The 25,261-nt window shown below is 43.3% G+C and overlaps 9 protein-coding genes across 9 annotated transcripts; 2 read left to right on the top strand and 7 right to left on the bottom strand.

Moving 5' to 3' along the window:
* Positions 1 to 884: 884 nt before the first annotated feature.
* On the bottom strand, positions 885 to 1,959 carry EAF02_001583 (uncharacterized protein). Its single transcript, XM_038897631.1, has 2 exons — positions 1,581 to 1,959; positions 885 to 1,533 (listed from the first exon to the last, which is right to left on the bottom strand). Exons 1-2 carry the CDS (start codon positions 1,686 to 1,688, stop codon positions 1,258 to 1,260), a joined length of 384 nt encoding a protein of 127 aa, XP_038762606.1. The 5' UTR covers positions 1,689 to 1,959; the 3' UTR covers positions 885 to 1,257.
* Positions 1,960 to 8,038: 6,079 nt separating this feature from the next.
* Positions 8,039 to 10,995, bottom strand: EAF02_001582 (uncharacterized protein). Its single transcript, XM_038897630.1, has 3 exons — positions 10,655 to 10,995; positions 8,734 to 10,597; positions 8,039 to 8,642 (listed from the first exon to the last, which is right to left on the bottom strand). Exons 1-3 carry the CDS (start codon positions 10,954 to 10,956, stop codon positions 8,526 to 8,528), a joined length of 2,283 nt encoding a protein of 760 aa, XP_038762605.1. The 5' UTR covers positions 10,957 to 10,995; the 3' UTR covers positions 8,039 to 8,525.
* A 254-nt stretch (positions 10,996 to 11,249) lies between these two features.
* EAF02_001581 (uncharacterized protein) lies at positions 11,250 to 11,886 on the top strand (the record flags this gene model as incomplete). Its single annotated transcript, XM_038897629.1, has 2 exons — positions 11,250 to 11,411; positions 11,470 to 11,886. The coding sequence occupies 2 exons, from the start codon at positions 11,250 to 11,252 to the stop codon at positions 11,884 to 11,886; spliced, it is 579 nt and encodes a 192-aa protein (XP_038762604.1).
* A 525-nt stretch (positions 11,887 to 12,411) lies between these two features.
* On the bottom strand, positions 12,412 to 12,854 carry EAF02_001580 (uncharacterized protein; the record flags this gene model as incomplete). Its single annotated transcript, XM_038897628.1, has 4 exons — positions 12,412 to 12,454; positions 12,507 to 12,686; positions 12,740 to 12,755; positions 12,812 to 12,854. 4 exons carry the CDS (start codon positions 12,852 to 12,854, stop codon positions 12,412 to 12,414), a joined length of 282 nt encoding a protein of 93 aa, XP_038762603.1.
* Positions 12,855 to 13,422: 568 nt separating this feature from the next.
* EAF02_001579 (uncharacterized protein) lies at positions 13,423 to 15,741 on the top strand (the record flags this gene model as incomplete). Its single annotated transcript, XM_038897627.1, has 2 exons — positions 13,423 to 13,438; positions 13,487 to 15,741. 2 exons carry the CDS (start codon positions 13,423 to 13,425, stop codon positions 15,739 to 15,741), a joined length of 2,271 nt encoding a protein of 756 aa, XP_038762602.1.
* Positions 15,742 to 17,106: 1,365 nt separating this feature from the next.
* On the bottom strand, positions 17,107 to 17,736 carry EAF02_001578 (uncharacterized protein; the record flags this gene model as incomplete). Its single annotated transcript, XM_038897626.1, has 1 exon — positions 17,107 to 17,736. One exon carries the CDS (start codon positions 17,734 to 17,736, stop codon positions 17,107 to 17,109), a length of 630 nt encoding a protein of 209 aa, XP_038762601.1.
* A 220-nt stretch (positions 17,737 to 17,956) lies between these two features.
* Positions 17,957 to 18,575, bottom strand: EAF02_001577 (uncharacterized protein; the record flags this gene model as incomplete). Its single annotated transcript, XM_038897625.1, has 2 exons — positions 17,957 to 18,379; positions 18,435 to 18,575. 2 exons carry the CDS (start codon positions 18,573 to 18,575, stop codon positions 17,957 to 17,959), a joined length of 564 nt encoding a protein of 187 aa, XP_038762600.1.
* A 195-nt stretch (positions 18,576 to 18,770) lies between these two features.
* On the bottom strand, positions 18,771 to 21,477 carry EAF02_001576 (uncharacterized protein; the record flags this gene model as incomplete). The annotated part of the gene is made up of 5 exons (XM_038897624.1): positions 18,771 to 19,200; positions 19,287 to 20,270; positions 20,322 to 20,719; positions 20,812 to 21,084; positions 21,148 to 21,477. 5 exons carry the CDS (start codon positions 21,475 to 21,477, stop codon positions 18,771 to 18,773), a joined length of 2,415 nt encoding a protein of 804 aa, XP_038762599.1.
* Positions 21,478 to 22,869: 1,392 nt separating this feature from the next.
* Positions 22,870 to 24,944, bottom strand: EAF02_001575 (uncharacterized protein; the record flags this gene model as incomplete). The annotated part of the gene is made up of 4 exons (XM_038897623.1): positions 22,870 to 23,269; positions 23,320 to 23,701; positions 23,749 to 24,048; positions 24,098 to 24,944. 4 exons carry the CDS (start codon positions 24,942 to 24,944, stop codon positions 22,870 to 22,872), a joined length of 1,929 nt encoding a protein of 642 aa, XP_038762598.1.
* Between the last annotated feature and the right edge of the window lie 317 nt (positions 24,945 to 25,261).

Raw genomic sequence — 25,261 nt, 5'->3', positions numbered from 1 at the left:
ATTCGATCGAAGTAAGTATATCAGAAAAGTGCTATTACCTCCTCTCCAAGTATCACTTCTTTTAGCATCTTTACTACGAAAATACACTTTATTCATGCATGGAAAATCATCAGGTATTGTGCATGTGCAGCATGTGCCCTGTAAACCATGTTGCGTTTCCAGATATCGATAAAAGCGCATCAATAAGGGAAGAATGATGGAGAAGGAGGGAAGTATTGATGGAAGGGGAAGAGAAGAACAATGTAGAAGAGATTTTGGGAGAGATAGAAATCTAGACGGGTGGGGAACACGATGTTGATGTGGAAGGAACGAAGCGTGAGTGAAGTGATGTTGAGACAGAAGCTAGGCGAGCGTTCGACTTTACTGATTAAGGACTAGTGAGAAAGCATGATTGTATTACACGTGACTTAGCTTTCTCCGTATGAACAACTTCGGCGAATCGGAGTGGAACAATATCGCTATTATTCTTGAACTTTTATTACTGTGCTCTTCTCAATCATGTCATATCTCCAACTTATATACTACAGTAGACATCAATTTGCACAGCGATTTGCGAATACTCGGGAACGACGTTGTATCTCAAAGTTTCTTCATTGACGTCAAGATGATTGATAGGCAGATGACCGGTAAATTATGCTGAGTTCACCGAAAGAGGCAAACGCTAACTGAGCATAGAAACATGTACTTCCAATGTTTCCGCACTTTTGTCTTCGTCAAAGTGGATATCATCGTTCAATAAGACTGGCAATTTGATGCAGTATCAAACACGCAAGGCTGTGAAACCTTTCTCCAGACTCCGTGTATAGCCTAGCTTCATTTTTCAAGATTGTATCCGAGAATCTCCTATGCGGATTGTCATTTGCTAGGTACTTCCTGAGCAAGATCTTTCAATGGTACGAAATACGTAAAGGGTCACATGCTTTTCAAGTAGTTCCCTGGATGCGCACGCAACGCAATCCGTTATATTGTGATTCAAGATTTTGTTACACCCTTGTTCACCCGCCGACTTGGTCAATTACAAAAATTCTTGACCACATGAAGATATCCCCACACGATGCTAAATGACTTTTTATAATCAAATATAGACCGTCGCAATTTCAGAAAAAACGCTTTTCGTTTCCAAATTGTCCCAGTCCGGCCACCATCGGAAATTACCCCTTTTGGCGAGAAAATAATCCAACAAAAACAATATTCTTTCATTGTCGAGCAGACGCAAAAACCGGAGAAAGCAAAGGAGATTGATTAGATTTATGTCATCTATCGAGTATCCTTCTGTGCTGGTAAAATTTGCTCTCTTGTAACTTGAGAAACAGCACCATCGTTTGCTGGAAGACTCTCGGCCGTTGGGGACGTGGTTGTTGGAAACTCTGGGCTCTTTGGCTCCTTCACTATCCAACCGCTGTCAAAGTCGCTCAAAGCGACAATCTCCATCACTGTATAATACAAATTCCCATCTTGAATCTGTGGCACGAATATCTCCCTCGACATTCTAAGTTGAGATGCAGAAACGATGGTTTCATCTCTGCCGCTCGCCTGACCGATATTAGCATGCATCGGCTCATGGCTGGCGATTGACATACCAAGCATTTTGCACACGATTCATTGTTAACCCAGACCCAATTTTCGCAATTATACAATAACCAGTACTTACACCGGTACTTGTAGTATCCTCCACCAGATCCACTCATTGTGTTCTAATATGTTTTCACTGACTGCTAGCAGCAAGATATCTTTCGGATTTGATTGCACTACCCGCTGGTAGGAGAGCGGCTCAAATGACAGGATGGCTACAAAAGGGCAGCTTTAACGACTTGATATGGCACCGAGAATGTAAATACTTGTTCTAATTCTCAGTATGGACTCTCAACCTGCAAATGAGGTTCAATAAAAGTATGAGTAAAATATCCACCTTTTGGCAGGAAAGAAGTTGGATGGGTCAAGATATATAACTGATATCAAGACATCTAGGATCATGGAAAGTAGTAGGGCACTTTAGAGGCCAACAATACTCTAAATCTTCGAGGCAAATTACATGGATCAAAATGAAGTTTTCCCCGCTCAAATCTTATGAGAGTTACATGGAAAGTCAATGTTGCAGATTTGTGTCGGAATGCATGTGGTTTCTCCAATTATGATTCATGCAGACTTCACGGCTTTCGCAGCGCAGGAAGAAAACATCCGCTCGCATCTGCAGTAGGCCCAAATGGAGTCCTATATGTAATAATGTGGCTTTAGATTTCATTCCAGTGGCACTCATAGTATTCGAGAAGTCGACGTATGATTCCCATATACTGAATCATCTGAAGTCCATGAACAGACAGCAAGATCCATGCGACAGAGAAAAACAATCGAGGGCAAGACCCCACTTTTGAAAAGAATATCATATTTGACAACGGGCACGGATTCATTCATGATATATTTAAGCAGTCAATCTCGAATACGGAGTGTTTTCTGGTTGACTGTACCTCTGCGGTCGCTTGTTGAATCATCATCAGAATCGATGTAACATTCCACCTGTCAAACTTGCAGGCGCGCAAGACTTATGCAGCTAATTTAATGCACCTATTACTGGCCCATACGCAGTTGACGCAATCAATCGCCCCATCTCGATGATATATGGGTGACTACTTCTATCTTTTGAGAGCCTTGCGCCGCAAATCAATTGGCGATTGAATCCATATCCGACTGGGGACATCATAGTTTCCTTCACGGAACACGGCATGTGCAGCTAAGATTAAAGACAATATTGACTGCATAGTGATTGTAATTATTGCTGACACATAAATGCAGATATGAATCTATAATCCAATATCCGCGGACGTCTGCAATGTGCTGGGATGTTCGGGTCGTTAGCGAAGGCTTCCCGGGTCAGCTTCCACACTTCCTGCCCGCCCTTGTGCCGTCGCAAGGATGATAATGGTACTTGATTTAGTGGCCGTTGCACTTGGACCGCTCCTGCATTCTCAGCCCCGTGGATAGGTAAACATCAATCCATCACATTTTTGTCAAAATTGAGTAGTTACACGTGGTGGAAAGCAAAAGTATGTTGCTCAAAATAATTCCGCTTTCTCTAGCTCGAGTATTGTACCTCAAGCCTCAAATATCTTCGGTGCAACTAATGTGTCTACATGGATATGAATACAGCAAATCTTTTGTGCACGCAACCTTGGAATTCATCAATACGGACTTTCAGCTCGGAGTCATCATTGTTGATACCGTGTCCTTACATTTAGCCTCCGCTTCCCCGAACAGTTCACTCTTGGCTTTGTTTCTTTAAATTCATATCATCACAGTCGTAACGAATAGTAGAGCAGTGGGATGCTCTCCGGCCAATGAAACCGAATTCTATGACCTTGTGTGGTACAAGTCTATAAAATAACGTTGTGAGATGCTTCACGGCTTTGTGTGAGTTTTAATGCCTCTGATTCGTTACCGCAGAAATGGCTGAACCAAATGGCCCTGGTTTAAGTGAGAAGATCTGGAAATTGAGCTTTCTACAGCGCGAACATATCTTCTTTTGCTCATGTACATGACAAGGATCGGCAGCAGAACTCCAACTTTCAGTTGTTGAGATAATTCACCAAATCACTGTGCGAGCAGACAACGCACAAGCTCAATGATTATCATTGTTAGAATGCCATTGGAACAATTGAATTTGAATGGCTGTCAAGAGACTTGTGCTACGGAGTTGATATATGCACGTTAAAGTATATATTCAAGTAGAGCACTTTATGTTCTCAATCTGTCGGCCTACATTGGCTGGGATGAAAGTCTCAAGCTTTAAAGCCGTTGGGTCTTAAATCTCAATTTTTCTTGTAGATTTTGCATTCTCACGGGCCGGTAACTGATTCTTGCCGCGCGAGATCTTTGCTTCATCAGCCTGGTTTTTTTCGAGGCCACTTCCAAAAACCTGGATTTCGATTGTTGGAATTCAAGCCATATTACACCGCGGCTGTCGTGCCCTCTATTACCACGATCGGTTTGATGATTGACTGCCAATTACCGAGATATCGGTGAAGTTTTGGACTACGTAGACATGTCTGTCTGTACCTATGGAAACAACGGCAGTTAAAAAAGGCCCCGGGTCAATCTTCCGGTTTGTGGGTCTTACACGCCTACAGACGACGGTGTCGCAGTGGATTGCATGCTTGAATATTTTTTACAAGAATATCTGCATGATGTGCATACTGAATGTACGATTATATCGCATCCGCAAGTTCAACTGGCGCTTTCATATGCAAGATCAATTTCTTTATTAGTACCCATGCGATCGACTGAAAATCTTTCATAGCGAAGAAAGCAACTCAAATACTTAGAATCAACCTCGATGCCATTAGATTAAATAGGGATCCAATTTCGAATGTTTACAGCGATGGCCGTTGTTTGACCGACCTCTAATCAACAAGCAGTCACAGAGGAGCTTCTCTGAAATTCGCTGTTGTCGAAAGCCTCTCGAAGGAACTTACTGCACAACAGCCACAGTGACATCTGTTATAAATCATGGCATGAATCTATGTTATCAAGACGGATCTCCGTTTTGAATGGCGCTATGTTGAGCAACAGCTCTTGGACCTATCCATGCTGCGATCAAATCAATATCTGGAATTCCATTACCCTATTCTCAACTGATGATTCCACAGATTGGTCATAATTCAGGTTGGATTTTTCAGTGGCCCCATGGATAGTTTCGCAAAGTGGCAACGCATCTGCGAAAGACTTCTTCCTCGACAACCACTAAGATTCATCACTCTGAGATAAACATATTGCACGTTGAATAGCCAATTTCAAGGCATTACACCAGAAGTCAATCTTTTCACGGTCCTTACAATGTCGCTCTTGGAATTACATTATCAGAAGTATCCATGCTTCATCTTGCCTAATAATCGACTCTACCCAATCACAATTTTGCCACGATTATCAGTCCGCAGGCTTTGTTGCACCAGATATAAAAGTCGAACCTCTGTCAGCCTCTCAAAGCATCAACCGATAGTCTAGATCTGAATGGTGCTTGTTGAGGTATTTATCTAATAATAGTGTTCTCGGAGAATATTGACGCCACTTCGATATCAAACAAGGAATCTTTCCTGGTATCCTATTAGCCTAAATTCTCAATGCAGGAGACACACGTGCACAAAACAAATTCCATGCCCATTGACCAATTTTCTTCAGAATTGAATGGATCTTTCGAATGAAACTCTCTACTCTTCTACTCTTCTACTAATACTCAGGTATAGAGTACTTTTCACCTATGTTGGTATGAAGAACAGACAGAAGCAATATTGACCGACTGTCTACCCTTTTGCAACAAAAATCGTATCCCGAAACAATGGACCAGCCGAAATACTACTTTAAGGCCACCTGCATGCTTGTGATGATGCAAGTGAACGGAACGGCGCAATGTTGATCGAAGATGTAGTGCAAATGTCTTATGCAAATCTCCGCGGATATCCCAATTGGCTGCAAATGCATGTCATCAAAAATGGCATTGGTTTCTACTAGCTCATATCTATGAAACTCACTGCAAAGACGGGGGAAAGTAAGCTTCAACATCGGAGGATGCCGAATCGTGGGGGACCGGAGACCACGTTTCCCTCCCAGTCGACTTTTGTTTCTATCCAAACAGTTTCCAGGTCTCTTGAGAGAAAAGCTCGACTCTTTTGTTGAAGTTTGATATTAGAACCCCAAGATGCATTATTAAAAGTAGATCTAAATTGACATTTTAAATGTTTATCCTGAGGTCGAAGTTTCTGCAGCCTAGGATTCCCGTATTTCTTTCTTGTTTTTCATAGTAAATACTACTTGACAGACCTCCCCGCGTCAGTTTCATCTACTGGCACCATCACGCCACTCCCACGCCACTCCCACTCGACCCCTGAGCATCAAAATAGGGTCCTCCATCCTGCATGGATACTACACTTCGTATATAGTTCATATATCGTATGTCATTTATAAATACAGCATTCTATAGTTCCGGCTTACATCTTTGTCTAAATGCAAGAATATGCAGGATATTACTTGACTTCCATTAATCAGTGACCTGAGAGCTTAGTCTTTTCTCAGAGAGTGTGATCTGTTAGATGGCCAGATTACTCTTTGGGCTCCAAGGGGCATCTGCGTATGATAATACCTGAGTCACATGAATGGTATCACTCGATCAAGGTAGGCAGAAGAGCTATGCCACCCATACATCTAGCGCGGTACCATGGCTCTAGATATTCATTACATATCTCAGGTTCTTCTTCGCTAGGAATAAGCACTCGAATGATACATTTCTCGTATCAATTGTTATGAGCAATCAATACCATACTCTCGGCAAATGATTCGTTGAAAGTTGCTGGCTGTCAATTCGTAAACCGAACTTGACAAAATGCGATGTTTAGAATTTTGCTAATGCCCTTTTTGGCCCGAAGGGTATGCAAGGCATCAATTCGAATACACCGAATCACACTTTCCAATTTTATGCGACGTCGTGTCGGACATTTTGCCTAGTTACATTCCCACACGCTTCTTACTCACAAAATACTCTATGATGCATCATCGCACCACACCACTTCACACCCTGCTCTACTCCACATTCTATGCGGATTTGACACTTCCTCCTTCCTTATTAGCATATTATTCCGATTGGAAATATTATACCAATCAAACGTGCGGAAAATTCGGCGTAAGGTTGAAGATTTCCCAGTGAAGTTACATTGCCAACTTTCACACACAGTGTTCTAGCCTTTCGTTCCGATTCGAGCCCGAGTCTATTTACCGTGTGTTTTGCTGCTCCATTCGTTTGCTGGCCCGATATCGTCTTTGATAACCGTCTCGAAAGTTCCTCCCAGTATTACCTTCTACTTTGTGTTTTGTTCTCCTTCACACTGCTTAGTTTGCACAGTCTCCCACATATCATCTTCAACTGCAGCCATGCATGTATGTGTTGATACATCCAGGGACCTTATACTTCATCAATTCATTCGACTCTTTTTGTGCTACTATCTTGTTTCCCATGGCTACCTTACACGATCACTTACGCTGACTTCTTTCTTTGCAAGTTGTCTTCGATCAATCATTTCTTGGAAACCTTGAATACCCACCCTTTGTTCTCTTCCATCAAATTCCAATACATTTTGAAAACTCAGCAACCATCATCCGGACCGTGAACAAAGTTTCTCGGATCTACAAATTACCTGAAGCTGGTAAAGGTTACTGTTCTTCTTTGGGACGTCACAAAACATGCCAAGGCTGCTCCAATCGCCTAGGCTCTCTCACACCACCCTACACGAACGATGCTTCCGACGAACATCCGCGAAGCTAGCTTCTGCTTCTACGATCTCTTTCAGGGGGCATTCTCTCTTACCATCAATCTCGGATTGGTCAATACATCATGGCTCTTCTTCTCGGACGTGAAAATGCTGCTGTGCCAGCACCCATAATATTTCGATTACTGCACATCTACTCCTCAATCTCGTAGCCCAATCCTCCCTCCCTCGCACATCTGTATATTTCCTATCAGATGTATCTTGGCATTTCAGCCTTCGCGTCACATTTTCTCGTACCTCTCTGGTTATCAGATTCGCCGTGCAGACTGTCGTGTCTTCCTCACCCCTTCACAAGCTAACTGATTTTTACCTTCTCAAGAAGTAGTCTACTATACCGGTTCTTATGATCCATCTATTTCAGTGTCACAAGTCCCTGCCATCTCGTATTCCGGATGATACCCGGATCAATATTCTGTGGTGCCAATATACATTACAACTCGGACAACACAGACACTATTGTAATCCTGGTATCTAGTCCGGCTCGCCGTCAAAAATGTGTTTATACGGGTTTGGACTTTACTTTGGGTTACTGATTCCCAGGGCCGAGGCTAGTTGATACTACAGGATTCGCTTATGGTAGTGCGTCGTGACATCTTGATTGAAAATGTTATTTTATCTTCGACATCTAATCTTTACCATGGTTCAAGTCATCCAAGCGGCTCACTGCTGAAGTGAGACAGTGGAAGATGCATACATCATCCATTATCTCGTATACTTCCGTGTTCAACTTCGCCTTCTGTCATCATGGATCTGTCATAAGTCTATAGCGAGTACACAGAATAGTCATATTGTCTCGTGCATACAAATAAAATAATCCATTCATCAAGATGCAAAACGTTGATGGAGTAAAAGTTTCTGTATTTCATCTCTTTCTCCTCATCATCTATCTATCGCATACGCATTTCTAGATATAAGCAATTATTCCACGTCACCTCCATTTCCTTTTTGAGTGCCCTTAGACTATTCTGATAGCTTTCAGTGAACTTTAAAGAGTTCATGCCTCAAGAATTGCCAGCCTCGTAATATTCGTAATCTCAAAAATGTACATCCTAACCCAACTCCTAAGTGGCATCCTTGAGCGCATGCTAATATCTTCCTTCTTCACCTCGGTTCGTTGACCTGAGTCGACGACTAGAGCACCATTGACGTACTAGAAACTAGTCACGACATCAGGAATGTATCCCGTGCTTGATGTTGTCGAATCAAAAGGATCGGCATTTATCTACCACCCTTCATAGCCTGCTTCCTCTTAACTTTATCTTGAGCCCGCAATAAAGCTGTTTTGATTTCTCCTTTTCCGAATGTTTCAAGATCGTAGTAGGTTGGCGCAATGTCCTGGTATAAATTAGCTTATGTTCGATTCACATGACGATTCGAATTGCGGTCGAGGTAGTAAGCGAATGAGGAAATCAAGGGATAATCATACCAATAACCACTCCGGTCTAACAGCCGTGACACTTCTCACATAGTTCTTTGTCGTGAGCACAAATTCATTGTACAACACCCACTCAGCATCCTGTTTCAACACGGTACTAGGATGCAATAAAACACTTTGGTCATCCTTGACCGTCTTGTAGGTCTTACCCGTCGCTTCCTTCTTTGCAACTTGCATGAAGAACCCTGCTACGAGTGCACGACGAATATTAGTGTAGTAGGATTTGTCGTTGAAATCTGTAGATACTAGCTCGAGCTCTGATTTCTCCATGATGCGCTTAAGTTGTTGACGGACGTTATCAGCTGACTGCAGAGCTCGGAGAGAGAGGAAATGTTGGTGACACCAGCCTTTAGGATCGGATTGTGCGGCTTCTCCCTTGAAAGCGTGGTAAACGTTGAGCATGGTCAAGTGATCTCCGTCGGGGTGGGCGAAAAGATCTTTCATTTCATCGGCACGCTTTCTAGCCGAAGCAGGACGAACAAATATTTGAGGAACAGAAAGGAGGGCGGTCAGAGATAAGATTTCATTTGAGCAATAAAACTCTGGGGACGAGATAAGCATCACTGCGAGAGCAGGATCGAGAGGGAATTCTGAGGCGAGTTTTCCTAACTGTGTAAGGTTTCCATCATCGTCAAGACAGGCAAGGTAGTTGAGTTCCTCAAGAGCTCTCATGAGGGTTTCTGGAGCTGGAGGATCCATAAGATCAAAATGTACCAAATCGTCAATACCAAGCTTCTTCAATTCTAAAACAGTGTTGGCCAAATTCGATCGAAGAATTTCAGGGTAAGTTTGTTCGATAAGTTCCTTTTTGAATGCTGCTTCTGTATATAATCTGAAGCATTTACCGGGTCTAGTACGACCAGCACGACCTGCTCGTTGTTGTGCAGATGCTTTCGAAATAGGCGACACAAGAAGAGATTCGACTCTGATTCTAGGATTGTAGACCTTCTGTTTACTGAAACCGGGATCAACCACATACACGATACCATCAATGGTCAAAGAGGTTTCCGCAATGTTTGTTCCCACAATGACTTTTCGTCCTGGACGTCCACCGGGTCTTAATGGCCGTGGTGCTGGCTCGAAAATTCTTTGTTGTTGTGCCGGGGGCAATGTACCGTACAGTGGATACACCTTTAATGGACCAGCATCTGCTTCTCTAATCATCTCATCTGCCTCTAAAGATATCTTTCGGCACGCATCTTCAATTTCCTCTTCACCAGTCAAGAACAACAGAATATCTCCCTCGGCTTCGGTGGCGTGAATCTGCAAAACTGTTCGAAGTGCTGCCTCGACATAATCTCTCTCTGGCTCTGGGGTGTAAAAGATCTCGACTGGATGTGTTCTTCCAGGTACTGCCAAAAGTGGAGCATCATTGAAGTATTTCTGGAACTTTTGCGCATCAAGTGTAGCAGACATAATAACGATCTTGAGGTCTGGTCGTCTGAGCGCCACTTCCTTTAACAAACCCATCAAAATATCCGTGGCCAAAGTACGTTCGTGAGCTTCATCAAGAATGATGCAGCTATACCTCGTCAAATTATGATCATGCATGGCTTCTCTGAGAAGCATACCATCTGTCATATATTTAAGTATGGTTTTCGAACTCGTCACGTCCTCGAAACGAATGCTGTATCCGACTTCGTCTCCTAGTTTGACGTCCATTTCGTTTGCCACACGCTGCGCCACCGACATAGCTGCTACTCGACGAGGTTGTGTACATGCGACAAGCTTGCCAGTCAGGTGAGGAAGATCATCGTAGAGAACGAATTGAGGAATTTGTGTTGTTTTACCAGAACCAGTCTCTCCGACGAAGACCAAAATTTGGGTCTTTTGGAACATATCAAGAAACTCTTGTCTGTTAAAATAGTTAGAAGCTGGTAGACAATTTGCCTGGAGAAAAGTAAAATCTCACCTTTGCTTGTGAACAGGCAAATCCCTTCTGGTCTTTAAGATATTGAAATACTGTTTCGAAAGAGGCTTTTCATTGAAAGGATTCGCAGGTCCATCTTCAGCTTCATGTGCCTGTGCAGCGGTTGTATGATGGCGTTTGAAGTTCGAAAGTCCAGATCCAGCACCATTTGAACCATTGCCCCAGCCATTACTTTCCTCCTCATACATATGCGCCAAATACGGATTCGTCTTGGGATCCATATCGTCGGTTCTCGCACGCTTTGCTCGAGACATTTCTACTTCTTCTGGACGACGGTCAGCCATTGTTGAACGCCAATCAAGGATTGTTTGTTGTTATATTTACTTCTCCAAGATTTGTTCACAAGGCTGATTAAAATTCACGCAAAAATATTGCAGATAGAAAAAGTTATCGATATGCTGTAGGGACATTGATTACGCTAGACTGATTCAAGTCACCGCCTTGACTACAGTGAGTATTATGTAAGCGAAATCGACCATGAATGCACAGGACAGGGTACTTAAGATATCGCGAATCTGAAGGTGTCGCAACTTCGTAGCTATTACAAAATAGTCAATTTCTATCCAGAATTATAATCATGGCTGCACCATCTCCAGATCCCGCTATGGACCTCGTTCCTATCAAGCAAGAAGAAGAAACTGCTGAAAATGATGCTCCAGCGCAAGAACCCAAGCTTCCAACCAAAAAAGATATCTCACTCAAAGAGTTTCTTGGGAAGATGGATGATTACGCTCCAATCGTAAGATTTACTTGTTTCGCATTGTTTTATGATTTTGTTATCTAATCCTTGTCCGTAGATTCCTGATGCTGTGACAAACTATTACCTCACAAAAGCTGGTCTTCCACCCCCACCACAAACAGATGCGCGTTTGGCCCGTCTGCTTGCGCTTGCAACTCAAAAGTTCATCGCTGATATTGCGGCCGATGCTTATCAATATTCCCGCATTAGGTCTTCCAATTCTTCAAGTGCCAATAATCCCATGGGAAACTTGGGCGCTGCCGCTGGTTTCCCAATTCCAGGTCAGCAACCAGCTGGTGCAACAGGAGGAAAGGACCAGCAGGGACGTGGAGGACCTCTTGGTATCCAAAGACCTGGATTTGGTGGTGGTGGACAGGGAGGTAGTCAAAACCGAACGATTCTAACCATGGAAGACTTGGGTATGGCCGTCGGAGAATATGGCGTGAATGTAAAACGCGGGGAGTTCTATCGTTAAAATCGCAATATCATAAGGCATAATTTGGGAAGGTTTGGGGGATTCAACGGCGTTACAATTTACACGGAGTTTTGAAGAGGCTTAAGGGCATACAGAGAACGACCCATCACGAAATTGTATAACGATTCTATATTTCAGGTACAGAAATCAAACAGATATTTATTCTCATTCGACCTATGTTTAACTCATTGTATATGGGTATTTGAGAGCTGGGCGCACGTCTTCTAGATACTGCCTTTTCGGTCGACCTTCTGATAATATCAAAAGCCATGCTGCCAATGTCAGAGAATGTTCAATCCGTCTCTCAGCTGTGAAGCTACAACGATTCACACTCAGTAATGATTTTGTGATCTTCGACAAGGGCTTCTGGAAGTGAAGGCACCCTTAGTTCTTCCAATGTATCCACTCTTCACCAGTTCATATAATACACCTGATGTGCAACACAATGCACATACGCCAAAGCCCAAAGACTCTTTTCCAACCCAGAACGCCATACCATGCCATACGGTGCTAAACACCCCGCATTTACTTGTTCTTACTCTGCTTATATGTAAATCGTTTTCTTGTTCTGTCCGCAAAATTAGCCCTTCATTTCCCTCATCCAATTCCCTAGAACCTACGCCGAGAATTCCCCCAACTTATGTCCCACCATATCTTCAGTAATGGTCACCTCATTGTAAACCTTCCCATTGTGAATCTCAAAGGTTAAACCAACGAAATTAGGTAGAATAGTCGCAGATCTTGCTTGCGTTCTAATTGGCAATGTTCGAACACCCGGTACTGGTTTGACAATGGGGAGACTGGTGAGGAGGGGTGATTAGAGAAGTTATAGAATCTGCAAGGAATGTCTTACGGAACGATATTGGGGCCTAAATTATGTGTTAGAATTGCATGATTAAGTTTGAAGGCGTGAGTTAAAACATACCTTTCCAGACCGACCGTGAAAGAAGAACTCTACTGGGAAACATTGTGTCGTTGAATTGATATCAAATTGTCTCGTCGCCAATTACGGCAAATCTTTCACGCACTGAACGGAAAAAGCCGCACCCTCAATACAATTTATAGATTGTAACACCTGCTGTATCTCAGTGCTATAAAACAATCAAAATGATAGTTTGAGGTCTATAAATCGATTTTCTAAAGAATTAAAAGACCCTAATCGGGTTTATGAGAGTTTCAATTGAAAATAATGATTGGCTGATTTTGAATTGATTATTGAAAAGAGTAAATGTCTTTAGTGGGCGATTTATTACTTCGTCCCTTCGTTGTCGTTTGATAAAATTTCCAAGTGCTCGCATTCTGCAGGGGCAACAAAACACGCTAATCCAGATCGCGTCTCCCAGATACTGCAGGCAACCAAAAACTTTAGATTCTGATAGCAACCGTAAATTTGTACGGAATACTACATAAACTGTTAATATTTTCGTGTCTTTGATATTGATGATCCCTATTTAAGTGATTCTATCTTCTGCGATAAGTCGGAACAATCACAACCTTTCTGGAGAGCTTCCTTTGGAAGAAAACCGAGTGGCCAAAATGCCAACTTTCACAGGTAAGTTCTAATGTCTAAATAGGAAACAGTCAATTGACTTCTTTACAGCGGCAGATACGATTCGAATACTCATTGCCACAGATAGCCATGTGGGATACGCAGAGAATGATGCTGTGCGCAAGGACGACAGCTGGAGAAGCTTCGACGAAGTTATGCGTCTAGCAAAGGATCGAGATGTAGATATGGTCTTACTCGCAGGCGATCTCTTTCACTATAGTCAACCTTCCCGAAAAGCCATGTACCAAGTTATGCGATCACTACGAATGAATTGTCTAGGAGAGAAACCCTGTGAATTGGAATTACTCAGCGACGCAAACGATATCTTTGATGGTTCATTCAATCATGTCAATTATGAGGATCCAGATATTAATGTTGCTATACCAGTGTTTTCTATTCATGGCAATCATGATGATCCGGCTGGAGATGGAAATTACTGTGCTTTGGATTTACTACAAGCTTCCGGGTTGGTCAATTACTTTGGTCGAACCCCCGAAGCTGATCGCATTCAAATCAAACCAGTACTTTTGCAAAAAGGTCAAACGAAGCTGGCTTTGTATGGTATGAGTAACGTAAGAGACGAGCGTCTTTATCGTACATTCAGAGATGGTCATGTCAAATGGTTCAAACCAGGAGTACAACAAAAGGATTGGTTTAATCTCATGGCAGTTCATCAAAATCACCACGCTCACACAGAAACCTCTTATTTACCCGAAAACTTTCTTCCTGACTTCCTAGACTTAGTGGTCTGGGGTCACGAACATGAATGTCTTATTGATCCAACTTACAATCCCGAAAAGTCATTTCATGTCATGCAACCTGGATCATCAGTAGCTACATCCTTAGTTCCTGGTGAAGCTGTCCCAAAACATGTTGCTATCGCCAGCATCACAGGTCGTGAATTCAAGATCGAGAAGATTCGTCTCAAGTCTGTACGACCATTCATTACAAAAGAAGTTGTCCTCGCTACAGACAAGCGAACTAAACATCTCGCAAAAGTAAAGGATAACCGCACAAAACTCACCAAAGAACTTATGACCATTGTGGATGAGCTCATAGATCAAGCACGCGCTGAATGGATTTCCCTTCAAGATGAACCAGAAGAAGAACTCGACGATATTCCCCTCCCTCTCGTTCGTCTCAAGGTTGAATTCACTCCGCCAGAAGGCGGTAAATTCGACTGCGAAAATCCTCAACGTTTCTCCAGTCGTTTCATCAACCGCGTCGCAAACATTAAAGACGTAATTCAATACCATCGCAAAAAAGCCGGCGCAAGCCGTAAATCCGCCACCGAAATCGATCTCCCAGAAGAAGGAACTCTCGCTCAAGTTGCCGGTTTTGACGACGTAAAAGTCGAACTCCTTGTAAAAGAATTTCTCGAAAAACAATCCCTTCAAGTCCTCCCCACAACCCCCTTTGGCGACGCTGTAGGTCAATTCGTTGATAAGGATGATCGTCACGCCATGGAAATCTTTGTGCAAAAGTCCCTCAAAGCTCAAGTCGAAGAACTCATCAAGCAAGCCAATGGCGCAGATAACGAAGTCGGAGATGAAGATGAATATCTCAATGCGGCCATGGAAAAGTTTCGCGCTCAACAAGAAGCACTTGCCGCCCGCTCAGGAACCAAGTCCAAAAAACCTGCCAAGAAACTCAAACCTAAACCCAGACCCGCAGATTTCGACTCGGACCTCGATGGAGAATGGGGTGAAAAAGTCGAGCATTGCGAAACGGACAACGGAGAAAATAATGATGATGATAGTGACAATGCACCACCTGCTCCCCCGCCCAAACGCGGAAACGGCAATGGTAACGGAAAGAACACAAGCGGATTCATCATCAGCGACGATGACTCCGATGATCCTTTCGCTGAAGTCGTAGAAGAAGAACCTAAACCCACTACCACCACCAGAAAAACACCCGCCAAACGAGCCCCAGCCAAGAAAACCGCAGCACCCAAAAAAACACCCGCCAAACCAACCACCACAGCAAGAGGTAGAAAAAAGATCCCCGAGCCCGAACCAAGCGATGACGAAGACGAAGACGTAGAAATGGAAGAAGCGTCTGCGCCTACGCCAGCAGCCAAACCAAAGAGTCAACCTAAGAGAGCAGCTGCGGCGCGCGGAAGACAAACTCAAACACAGTTGACTTTTTCGCAGCCGAGTCAGGCGACGGGAAGAGGAGGAGGAGGAGGGGGGAGAAAAAAACAGGTGGTTGAGTTGAGTGATGATGAGATTAGTGAGGATGATGAGGATGATGCGTTTCAGCCTATGAGTGCGGTTAGTTCGGGGAGGGCGAGACGGAGATAGTTGGATAGTTGGATGGATGGGGTTGTGCGTGGTTGTGAATTTCCGTGACTGGAAGACGGAAAAATGATGAATGAAAGGAAATGAATGGAAAATGTTTCATGGGGTATTTACGGATCTGTTGGTATTTCTTCGAGAGAAAGAAAATGTGGGAAGAGATCGCTAGAATGAGAAGTAAGTGTACGTGCATATTACGAAGTTACGAGATAATGATATCAATTGCTTTGGATCTGGGTAATATTGCAACCAATTCAATAGCTCCTATGGATAGATGGCTTGTATGAATGGATGGGTTGCAGTATACACCTATTTTGCAATATTGCAATGTAGCAATGTGCTCAAATATGGGATGGAATTGTTAATTGCAAATATCGTGAGAATTTAGCATTGCAAATAAATAAAGAAGTAAATAAGTAAATAAATAGCAAGGACAATAACAATACCTTTCTATGCTATCCATAACTCGCACTTCCTCCTCGTTGCATTCTCCATATCGTGAGATGATGATGTACTATTTATGTATTGGCTCTTCTGCTGTCTCTAATGTTAGCTCTAGAGTCTAATAAGCAGTTTTTCATGAAGATTTAGATTTAGACTCATATGCAGATGTAGGTATAGACTACAATAAAGATAAAACTGCACATATGAACATAAACATAAATATAAATACAACCCATACTATCCATACCTCCAACAATATTCATCATTAAGAGTACCACCCACCTCCCTCCCTACCAAAATCTTACACGAAACCCAATCACTCCAAACTCCCCTCCCCTCCCCTCTACTCCCCTCTACTCCCCAAATAAACAAACAAACAAACAAATCTCTAGCTAGTAGATCGATCGATCGATCACGGGCTGGGCCTTCTTCGCTAAAGAGATGAGGTCGCGGGTCAAGGGGAAAGCGGTCACGCAATGAATGTCATAATGTAATGTGGGGGGAGAGTACACCCATGAGAGAGACGATGCGTGGGTTTCACTTTCCTCCATCAGATCGGAAAGAATCGAAGAATTTGAACTGGCTGTATGTGCTGATCAGATACAGAAATTGAGAGCTCCAAGTTGTCACACAGCAGTCGAGCATATCGGAGATCATTGGCCTCGAGACTTATAAATGTGTTCAATTGTAGTCTGTTATATGGGCGTATGTAAACATAATTCGCGATCATCTCAATTCAAAGTTTGGGGCCTCTTTTTTCTGAACCTGGTGGTAGTAAGTTTTTATACAAATCGTCGTGATCCTAGTATTATATTCCCCCAAAAAGGAACCCATATAGAATATCAAATTCTCAGAAATATTCAGACCCTTCAAACCTCCTAAAACAAAACCTACAAGAAATAAACATCCTCAACATCAACCCACAGATTAATCTTCCACCTCTTCAACTCTGCTCCGCATCATAGTAACTTCCACTTCCTCCACACCCGTCACAGCCTGCCTCGCCCTATACTCCCGCAAAAGCGCAGCCACCTCTTCATGACCTTCCATATCCGCAGCTTCAATAGCAGAGGGATAGAATCTTCCCTCAATCTCCTTTTCACAAGCCAGCATTGAATGAAAGATGATTGCGGTCCCCCGCTCAACATCAGCCCCAGATTTAAGTGGTAATTCCACGATTTCAATGTTTCCCAGAGCAGCAGCAATAACCACCGGTGATGAATGCTCTCTTCCTTCAAGTTCAGATGGCACTACTTGGGCACCGTTGTTAATCAATAATTGGACAATCGCGACCGTAGAAATCGCAGCAGCGACAAATAAAGGTGACCCCAGCTCTGTGCTTATGTTGGTATCGGCTCCGTCCCTAATCAAGCGTTCGACAACTCTCTCGCTTCCATAAATCACCCCTGCAACCAAAGCAGTAACTTCAACGCTTTCTTTTGTCCAACAGTCCCCATTCTCACATGTCTGAAGCCCATCTGGAGTATAAACTTGACACCGCAAAATAGTTGCTAAGCACTTGTTTACATCATGAGGTTCGCCCAACAAGAATTCCATGGGATCTGGGTGTGCATTTAATGCTGCAAATGCTATTGGTGACCGGTTCCCATCAAGTATCAGCCCAGGGTGGCGTGGGTGATTCAAAAAAACTTCGCACCATGCTAGATTCATCACACTTATCTTGATTCACACACCTGACTAGCTGACTTTTCACAAACTCACAAGATAGGGCATTCGCTTTCGATAAAAGTAATTCCAGAACTCCATATTGACAGGCCTACTTGCCTGATTTTGGATCCTCTGAGTAGTCAATAGGGAGGTCAAAAGATAATTCTAAGCAGCTTTTGCACGAGTTAGGCATGCCTTTGGGAATAGAGTAGGTGGGATCAGCTCCGGAGAATAGTAGTAATTCTGTAAGTCTTCTACTCCCGGTGCATAGGGCCCATGACAATGCCGTTTCAAGATATCCTTCTAACATTGGGCGCACCAATGAATCGAGAAATATTGGGACAAATTCATCCCTTCTACTATTTATGACCGCCATATCTAGCACAGTCAACGGTTTACTTCTTCCATCCCATGCGACTTCCGCAACAGATTGGAAAATAACGAGATTACCAAGGTTCAGAGCATTTTCAAGGGGCCTGTGTATCCCCGTGTCATAATTCGCATCAGCACCACTCTTGATAAGTAGCTGCACCTATATCAAATTTCAGCTTTGAAAGAAATGCGAATAGTATCCAACTCGAACATACCATATCAATACTGGTATTCGAGATAGCCTGCAGTAGTGGGGTACAGCCGTCTTTGCATGCATCTAGCTCTTGATTGTCGAAATCAGGATCATGGATCACATGCTTACCAACTTCGTAAAGATTGAAATACGAGATGATCATGAGGGCTGTTGTGTCAATGTGTCCGCAATGTATCATTTGTGGGTTCCCGCGATAAACACGTCGTCCCCAGTTTGTACGCCGATTGGAATATGAACACAAGCTGGCAATGTCGGCGGGGTCGAAAAAAGATATCGTGCACTTATAGTGTACAGTCCAAAACTCTGCACAATAATCTAAGAAACAAGCGAATGTTTCTTAGAGATTTGAGCGACCATTGTCATCAACCAAACAAGAGTCAAAGTTATCAAGGAATAGATAGGAAATACATGCTTCAGCTAGAATTCTTTGAGATATATCCGGCTGGATACAGTGCTTCCAGGAACCATGCTCTCTTTCGTTTTGCTTGTTCTCGATAAGAAATTCTTTCGCTGTCTGATGTATGAGGTACACTTTCGAATTCACAATCTGTATGAAGAGCCCACAGAGATTACGAATCATGCCTGGGTAACGCTTACTATCTTCCAAACAAATATCCTCGAAAGTTTGAGACCCATTGTAACATACTTTGATGTTCATGGCAACGTTAATTTCATCCGTACTTAGCGGGCGTTCAGCCCCGACGATAATGTGAAGTAATTTCTCGGTATCTGATCTGCGTGGGCTTTTATTCAGAATGGCTTCGTATCTGAAATGATTGTATTAGCATGTTGGCAACGTTCACAGACACCACGAAAGCCCCAAAAGAGATGCTGAGACGAATCAGAAACTCACACTTGCTCCACGGTGATTGGTAGTGTTCTCAGGCTTTCTTCTATTCTCTCGGCGCCCCCGCTAGTGGTTACCCTCTCGCAAACAACGTCCATAATCAAGTATAACCAAAGATAAGTCCTATGGCTCATTCCATGTAAACAAGTTATGATACGGGTTTTAACTCTTTCGCATAAGTCCAGTTGCGCAATTTTGTGATTGATGACGAGGTTTATTTCCTGTGAGATCATCTCAGATTCCATCTCCCCAGCTATACGAATGATATGGAAATTTTGATTCATGCCCGAGAATATTCTCTCAATCTGAGAATAAGGGCGACTGGTGACCACGAATTTCATGTGGCATGGCTGACTCTCGTACACAAGCCTATGCATTCTCCGAATAAATTGCTCTCGTATATCGTAGCCTGAATCACACTCGTCCAAAGCGTCAATGACGCAGACAATATCACCAGCAGCGGGATCACCTGCTATCGATTCCAAAACGTCCCACATGCGATCATGCAAGTTACAAAGCTCTATGCCGTTGAGCTTCCAACTATCTATCACGTGTGCCCAAAGATGGCGATTTTTCGAAAGTATCTGGTGGATCAATGCTGCAACTGCCTTTTTTGGATTACGCTGTTCTGGAGAAATATCCTTGAAAAAGAAGTGACATACGATAGTTGCAGGAGATATGCTCACCAGTCTTTCGTCTCCGAACGCTTTAGAAAGAACTGACTTTCCACACCCTGGATCTGCTGAAATCCAAAGAAGACCTGAGCTTTCACCGTCCCTCCAGTCGCGGAAGCTCTCTGATTCAAGTAACCACTTGCAAGTACCCTCAACACGATCAGGATTTCGATCCTTTTGTTCTTCATAAAGATTAGCCGAACGAAAAGCTTGCAGACAATCCATTTCCTCCTTGGATCTTTCGCGTTGCTTAGATTCTATTCCAATATCAATAACGGCCTGATATGTCTGACTTGATGCTTGAAAGAGCTGCGATCTGAATTAAAATCAGCCCATCATCTTTTTGGATGTGAATCTGAGGACTTGCCCAATGATATGAAGCTCTGCCAGTTTGCTATTGTATTCCTTCGATAACCTACTACAACGATCGCTATCAGTCGCCTGGGCTATACCCCAACATCGCCCTTCTATGCGTAAGACATCGTGATGCATGGCTTCCCACTTATCGGTCTGGAAAACTTTCCGCAAATAGCCTTTGATCGTGGATCGGTTTAATTGACATACAACCTCGGCCTGAAAACTAAGTATCTTGGTATATAAGTCGATGATCCCACTGGACAACATATTAGCCGTGGTGGCAATTGTTGAATCCGACCTTTTAGTTGCACAAATGCTCTCCACTAGACTGTACTTTTGGATAAGGAAGGGTAGTTCCTCAAGACCTTTGCGACAAGCTTCATCTTGTTGAGAGGGATTGAGGAGAAGCTGACCCTCTGTTAGCAAACCATAAGCATCGGAAGTCATGAAAGAAAAGTAAGAAAAGGTAGAGACTAAGCTCTGAGTAGGCAAAAACATACCGGAAGGAAAAGACAGACACCTGCCCAAGCTACTGCTCCATGAGGTTCGGCACTTACAACAGACCCCACGAAATCTTTAGCCAGGCCTACAATCTCAATCGTCTTCTCAAAAACTTTATTGGCTCTGCCACTTGGTGAATTCATGGTTTCGAGGCTATTTTGGCACACTTTGAGAAGCATCGCTGGATTCGCTAAGGATTGTGTGGACTCGTTGGAATAGTGTTCGTTATTCTTGTCTGCTTCGCGACATATAATGAGTGAGTATTGTTCATACTACATTTAGCAAAGTTAGCTGGTCAGAAATGTTTTTCGAAATGAAGTAATGAAGTTACATACCAGTTCCGGATCATCAGCCTTGAGCTTCTCCGAAGCTTGGAACCAAAGATCATTCTCATTTGAGAGCTGCAAATCATTCGTGGTAGTCGCTAATGACCCTGTCATCAAGCAAGCTGAATCATCGTGTATAGGCTCCTGTATTTGCTCGCCAGCTGCTTTTTTGCCATTCTGAATTACAGATTCGCCACTCTTCCTAACAGACACTGCTCCAAAACCCGTTATATCAACACTCGACTCGGACTGAACAGGCTCTTGCAGAAGATCAGAGCGATTCTTAAGATTTGCTTTGATCGAGCGAAAGCCTCGTTTGAATCTCTTGCCGATAGGCATACCTGGTGATTTAATGATCAATAAAAAAATCAGCAAACACTACGATCCATCTCAAAAACGTAGTTTCAAACCGAAAGGACAAAAACAAAAAGATAAAGACGAACTCGACAAGGCTCTCCCGTACCACCCACCACAGCACAGCCCTCACCGGCTCCCCGCATCCCCATCTTCCACTACATACACACAATTCAATCACACTACATACCATCTTCGCCCCATTCTGTCCTAATTCTCTCACCGACCCCAGGTCTCCTCGAATAACTTGATTTCGAAGCGACTGTCGCATCTCAAATGTGCATCTCGTGGGTCATGTGCAACGAAATATTTCGCACTACCATCATTGCACTCAAAGGCGAAGATTGTCTCGTCAACGAAGAAAGGCGAAAGACACATCATTCATTTGAATCCACAAATCATTTTGACATTCATGCGTTGGAAAACTTGAATTTAGAAATGTCAAATCAAAAGCAAGAAATCGTGAGCCGAAGGACATGAAAATCATGTCCGCATCAATCTTGTGCATTCGGACCCCTTCTCGATTGACAAAGAGTATAACATTATCGAAAGTCAAATGTGCGAGAAATCATTCCTTAGCGCTTGAGTTCTTGCTCACAAACTGAACAAACGAGTAGGAACGTAGTCGCACTTGCCTCTAAACATTAACCCAACACGTGACATGGTTCACGGCAAGGCTTAGCATCACAACTTCCAAGACCTACTCTCACAAATTATACGCAGATTCGCCTAGTTAAACCAACCCCTTCATTGAAGAAGAAGTAGAATTCCTATCAATTTATTGACCTATCGACATGTTCCTCTAACCTGCTAATCCTTACTACCCGTCCAACCTCCCTTTACCTTCGGCTCCGGTTCGCCATCTCCCATCTCCCATCTCCCAATCATAATCAGCCACAGAAAAGGAGAGCTAGAAAAGTAAAACGCCATTCTCTTAACCGGTACGCGCCATACCCCACAATGAACCCCAAATCTTTGCTAATAAACACGATCCAGTCAATGGACTGAACATTCTGGGGAAAACAACACAAATTCCCAAACTCTTTTCCCTATACCTCAAAAATTCCCAAATTTAAAACCCCATAACCTTGTCTTTCTGCTCCCTTCTCCCAGTTTCAGTATTTACAAACAGAAAGAGGTAAAATGCGTAGCGTTAGTCTCGTATTTGTGTTTTTTCTTCAAACACTCGTCTGCTTACTGAATATCAACCGCAAGCAATGTATTAAAATCATCCAGTCCTTGCAATCAAAGAAATGACATGGGAAAATATGCTCGCGAGATGTCTTTTGTCCTATCAATCATCCAAGTGACTCCTCCAAACTCCATCACATAGTATAGACGATAAACAGTTTCTGATATGATCGCCAAAACTTACAATCACCGACCGTCATATCTTCCATTATGTTGATCCACGGTTTGATGGTGATCGTCACCATCGTGGTGGAGTGTGACACTGTTGAATTCCTCGAATGGATCAACTTCGACTTCGGCAGCACCTGGTGTTGCCAAGCCAGAATCAAGTGGTACTCCTTTAGCTGACGCCAAGGTTCTTGATCCGCTGATATCAACACTTTCGCTCTCTTTAACATTTCTGAAATTGACAGTGTCAATACCGCGACCTTGGTGGGGAATCATGGGAGGCTTCATATGTCTGATAAGTGCCCATTGAGTTGTGCGGAAGAATGGGTGAGTTTTGACATCAGAAGCTCCAGCTCGAGCCCCCAATCGTCGGTTTTCATCCTTGATTAGGAGTTTTCGAATTACTGATTTACAAAGACTAAATATTGTTAGCATTTTTGGAAAGTCAATTTGTGAAGAACAACCGACTTTGAGACTTGGGGAGAGCCAGAATGTTCCGGGAAAGGAACATCATCTCTCAAAATATTTGCAAATGTTGCATTTCGATTCTTTCCCTTGAAAGGTGTTGTGCCAAACAACATCTCATAAATCAAGATTCCCAATGTCCACCAATCAACTGCACTTGTGTGACCGCATCCTTTAATAACTTCTGGCGCTATGTATTCCTCGGTTCCCACAAATGAATTTGTTCGGAAATTTGCTATACATGACTTTGTGTCGATCGTTGGTAAGGAATTTACGTTTGTGCCGTTTCGGCCAAGAATCATGGTTGGTTTTCCCCCAGGGGCCGATTGTTTCGAAAGATCAAAGTCTGACAACATGATATGACCAGATTGATGGAGTAAAATATCTATGCTTGTTAATATTTCAACGCCCAAGCTTCAAGAAACAACTTACTCTCAGGTTTCAAATCTCGATAAATGAAACCCATCAAATGTAGATACTCCAATGCAGCAGTGACTTCCGCCGCATAAAATCTAGCATCATCTTCTGGTATGCATTTGCCTGGTCGAGTTTGTAAAGCTCTAAAGAATTCTCCCCCACTGCAATATTCCATGCAGAGATATAAATGGTCCTCGGATTGGAAGGAGTGGTATAAGGTGACAATGAATGGATGATTGCTCGTAGCCAAGATTTCCTGTTCTGCCAATGCTCTCTTGATCTTGTTGCGCTTGATCATCTCTTGTTTGCTCAACACTAAAGAATGTTAGACAGAAGACAACACCTTGATCGTAATGTGGCATACCTTTCATCGCGTATAATCTGCTGCTCTTCTTCTCTCTCACCAAGTATACCTTTCCCACATCTCCCTTACCAATCAACTTGATCTTATCAAAACTCCCTGGTCCTACCTCGACATCACGTACTTTTATGGAATTTGAGCTGTACGTCCTCCTGAAGGCTGGATTATTTCGTAGACTTGGGGGTTGTAAGGGTGCCAAGTCATCTTCAGCACTTACACCCATAGCATCATTTCCATCCACCATACTCAACATTGTCGTGCTAGCATTGTGTACCAAAGGTTCCTTTCCAAGCTCGGCAGTAGCCGGTCGATCACCATCACCCTTACCTGAGAAAAGACCTTGTGCATTAGGAGCGCTGGCGACTCTTCTTAATTTTCGAGCCAATTCTTCTTTGCCAGCTGCCGTGGCTTGATCATTCACACCTGGAACGGTATCGACTTTGAAACTCGGAGTATCGGGAGGACTGGGAGGTATCGATGCATCGTCGTGATGTCGCAGGGCAGGAGGACCTTGATGTGCAAAGTATGGGTTCGCATGTGCGGTGGGACTACTGACGCCATCGTCTAATGCATTGCCTTCGCTTGCTACTGTCGTTGATCGATTTCGTCCACCACCTGGAAAGAATTTGGATTGTCGAAAGCCTGATTTGCCTTCGGACTTTAGTGACGGATCGCCCTTTTCACTATGGTTTGTTGAACTGTTGATTCGAAAGAAGTTCTTCAACTTTTGAGGAAATGGACTGTGGCCATTGGAATGCTTGTTCGACGACATCGAGGAACCGGACAAATTCCGCTTCTCGTTATTGGCAGGAAGAGAATTTGGAGATGAAGCGTGAAATAACTGAGTCATTGAGATCGAGTATCACAGCTTTAACAAGAGCTGCGACTCGAACTTATATGAACGATGATGTTGATGAAGAGAGGATTATGAAATGGAGTGATTGAATGAATCTCCAAAACAGGAGATAATGTCGATAGATACAAGAGAGACAAGTTAAGTCAAGACAAGGTTAGGTTTAAGGAAGAATGAATCGGTGGTTTGTCGTCCGCCCAGTTGGACCGTGCTCCAGTTTGGATTTCCAATCTTGTGGTATTATGGATTGTCCTGTCATGAGCTGACCTGATGGAGAAGAAGACTACGGACTAGGGAGGAAAAGGACAAACAGT

The sequence above is a fragment of the Botrytis sinoallii genome, assembly GCF_014898435.1.
Source record: "Botrytis sinoallii strain Bc 23 chromosome Unknown BSIN_002, whole genome shotgun sequence".
NCBI classification, from domain to species: domain Eukaryota; kingdom Fungi; phylum Ascomycota; class Leotiomycetes; order Helotiales; family Sclerotiniaceae; genus Botrytis; species Botrytis sinoallii.
Note: the sequence above shows the minus strand (reverse complement) of the source record. Positions and strands in the feature narration are given on the sequence as shown.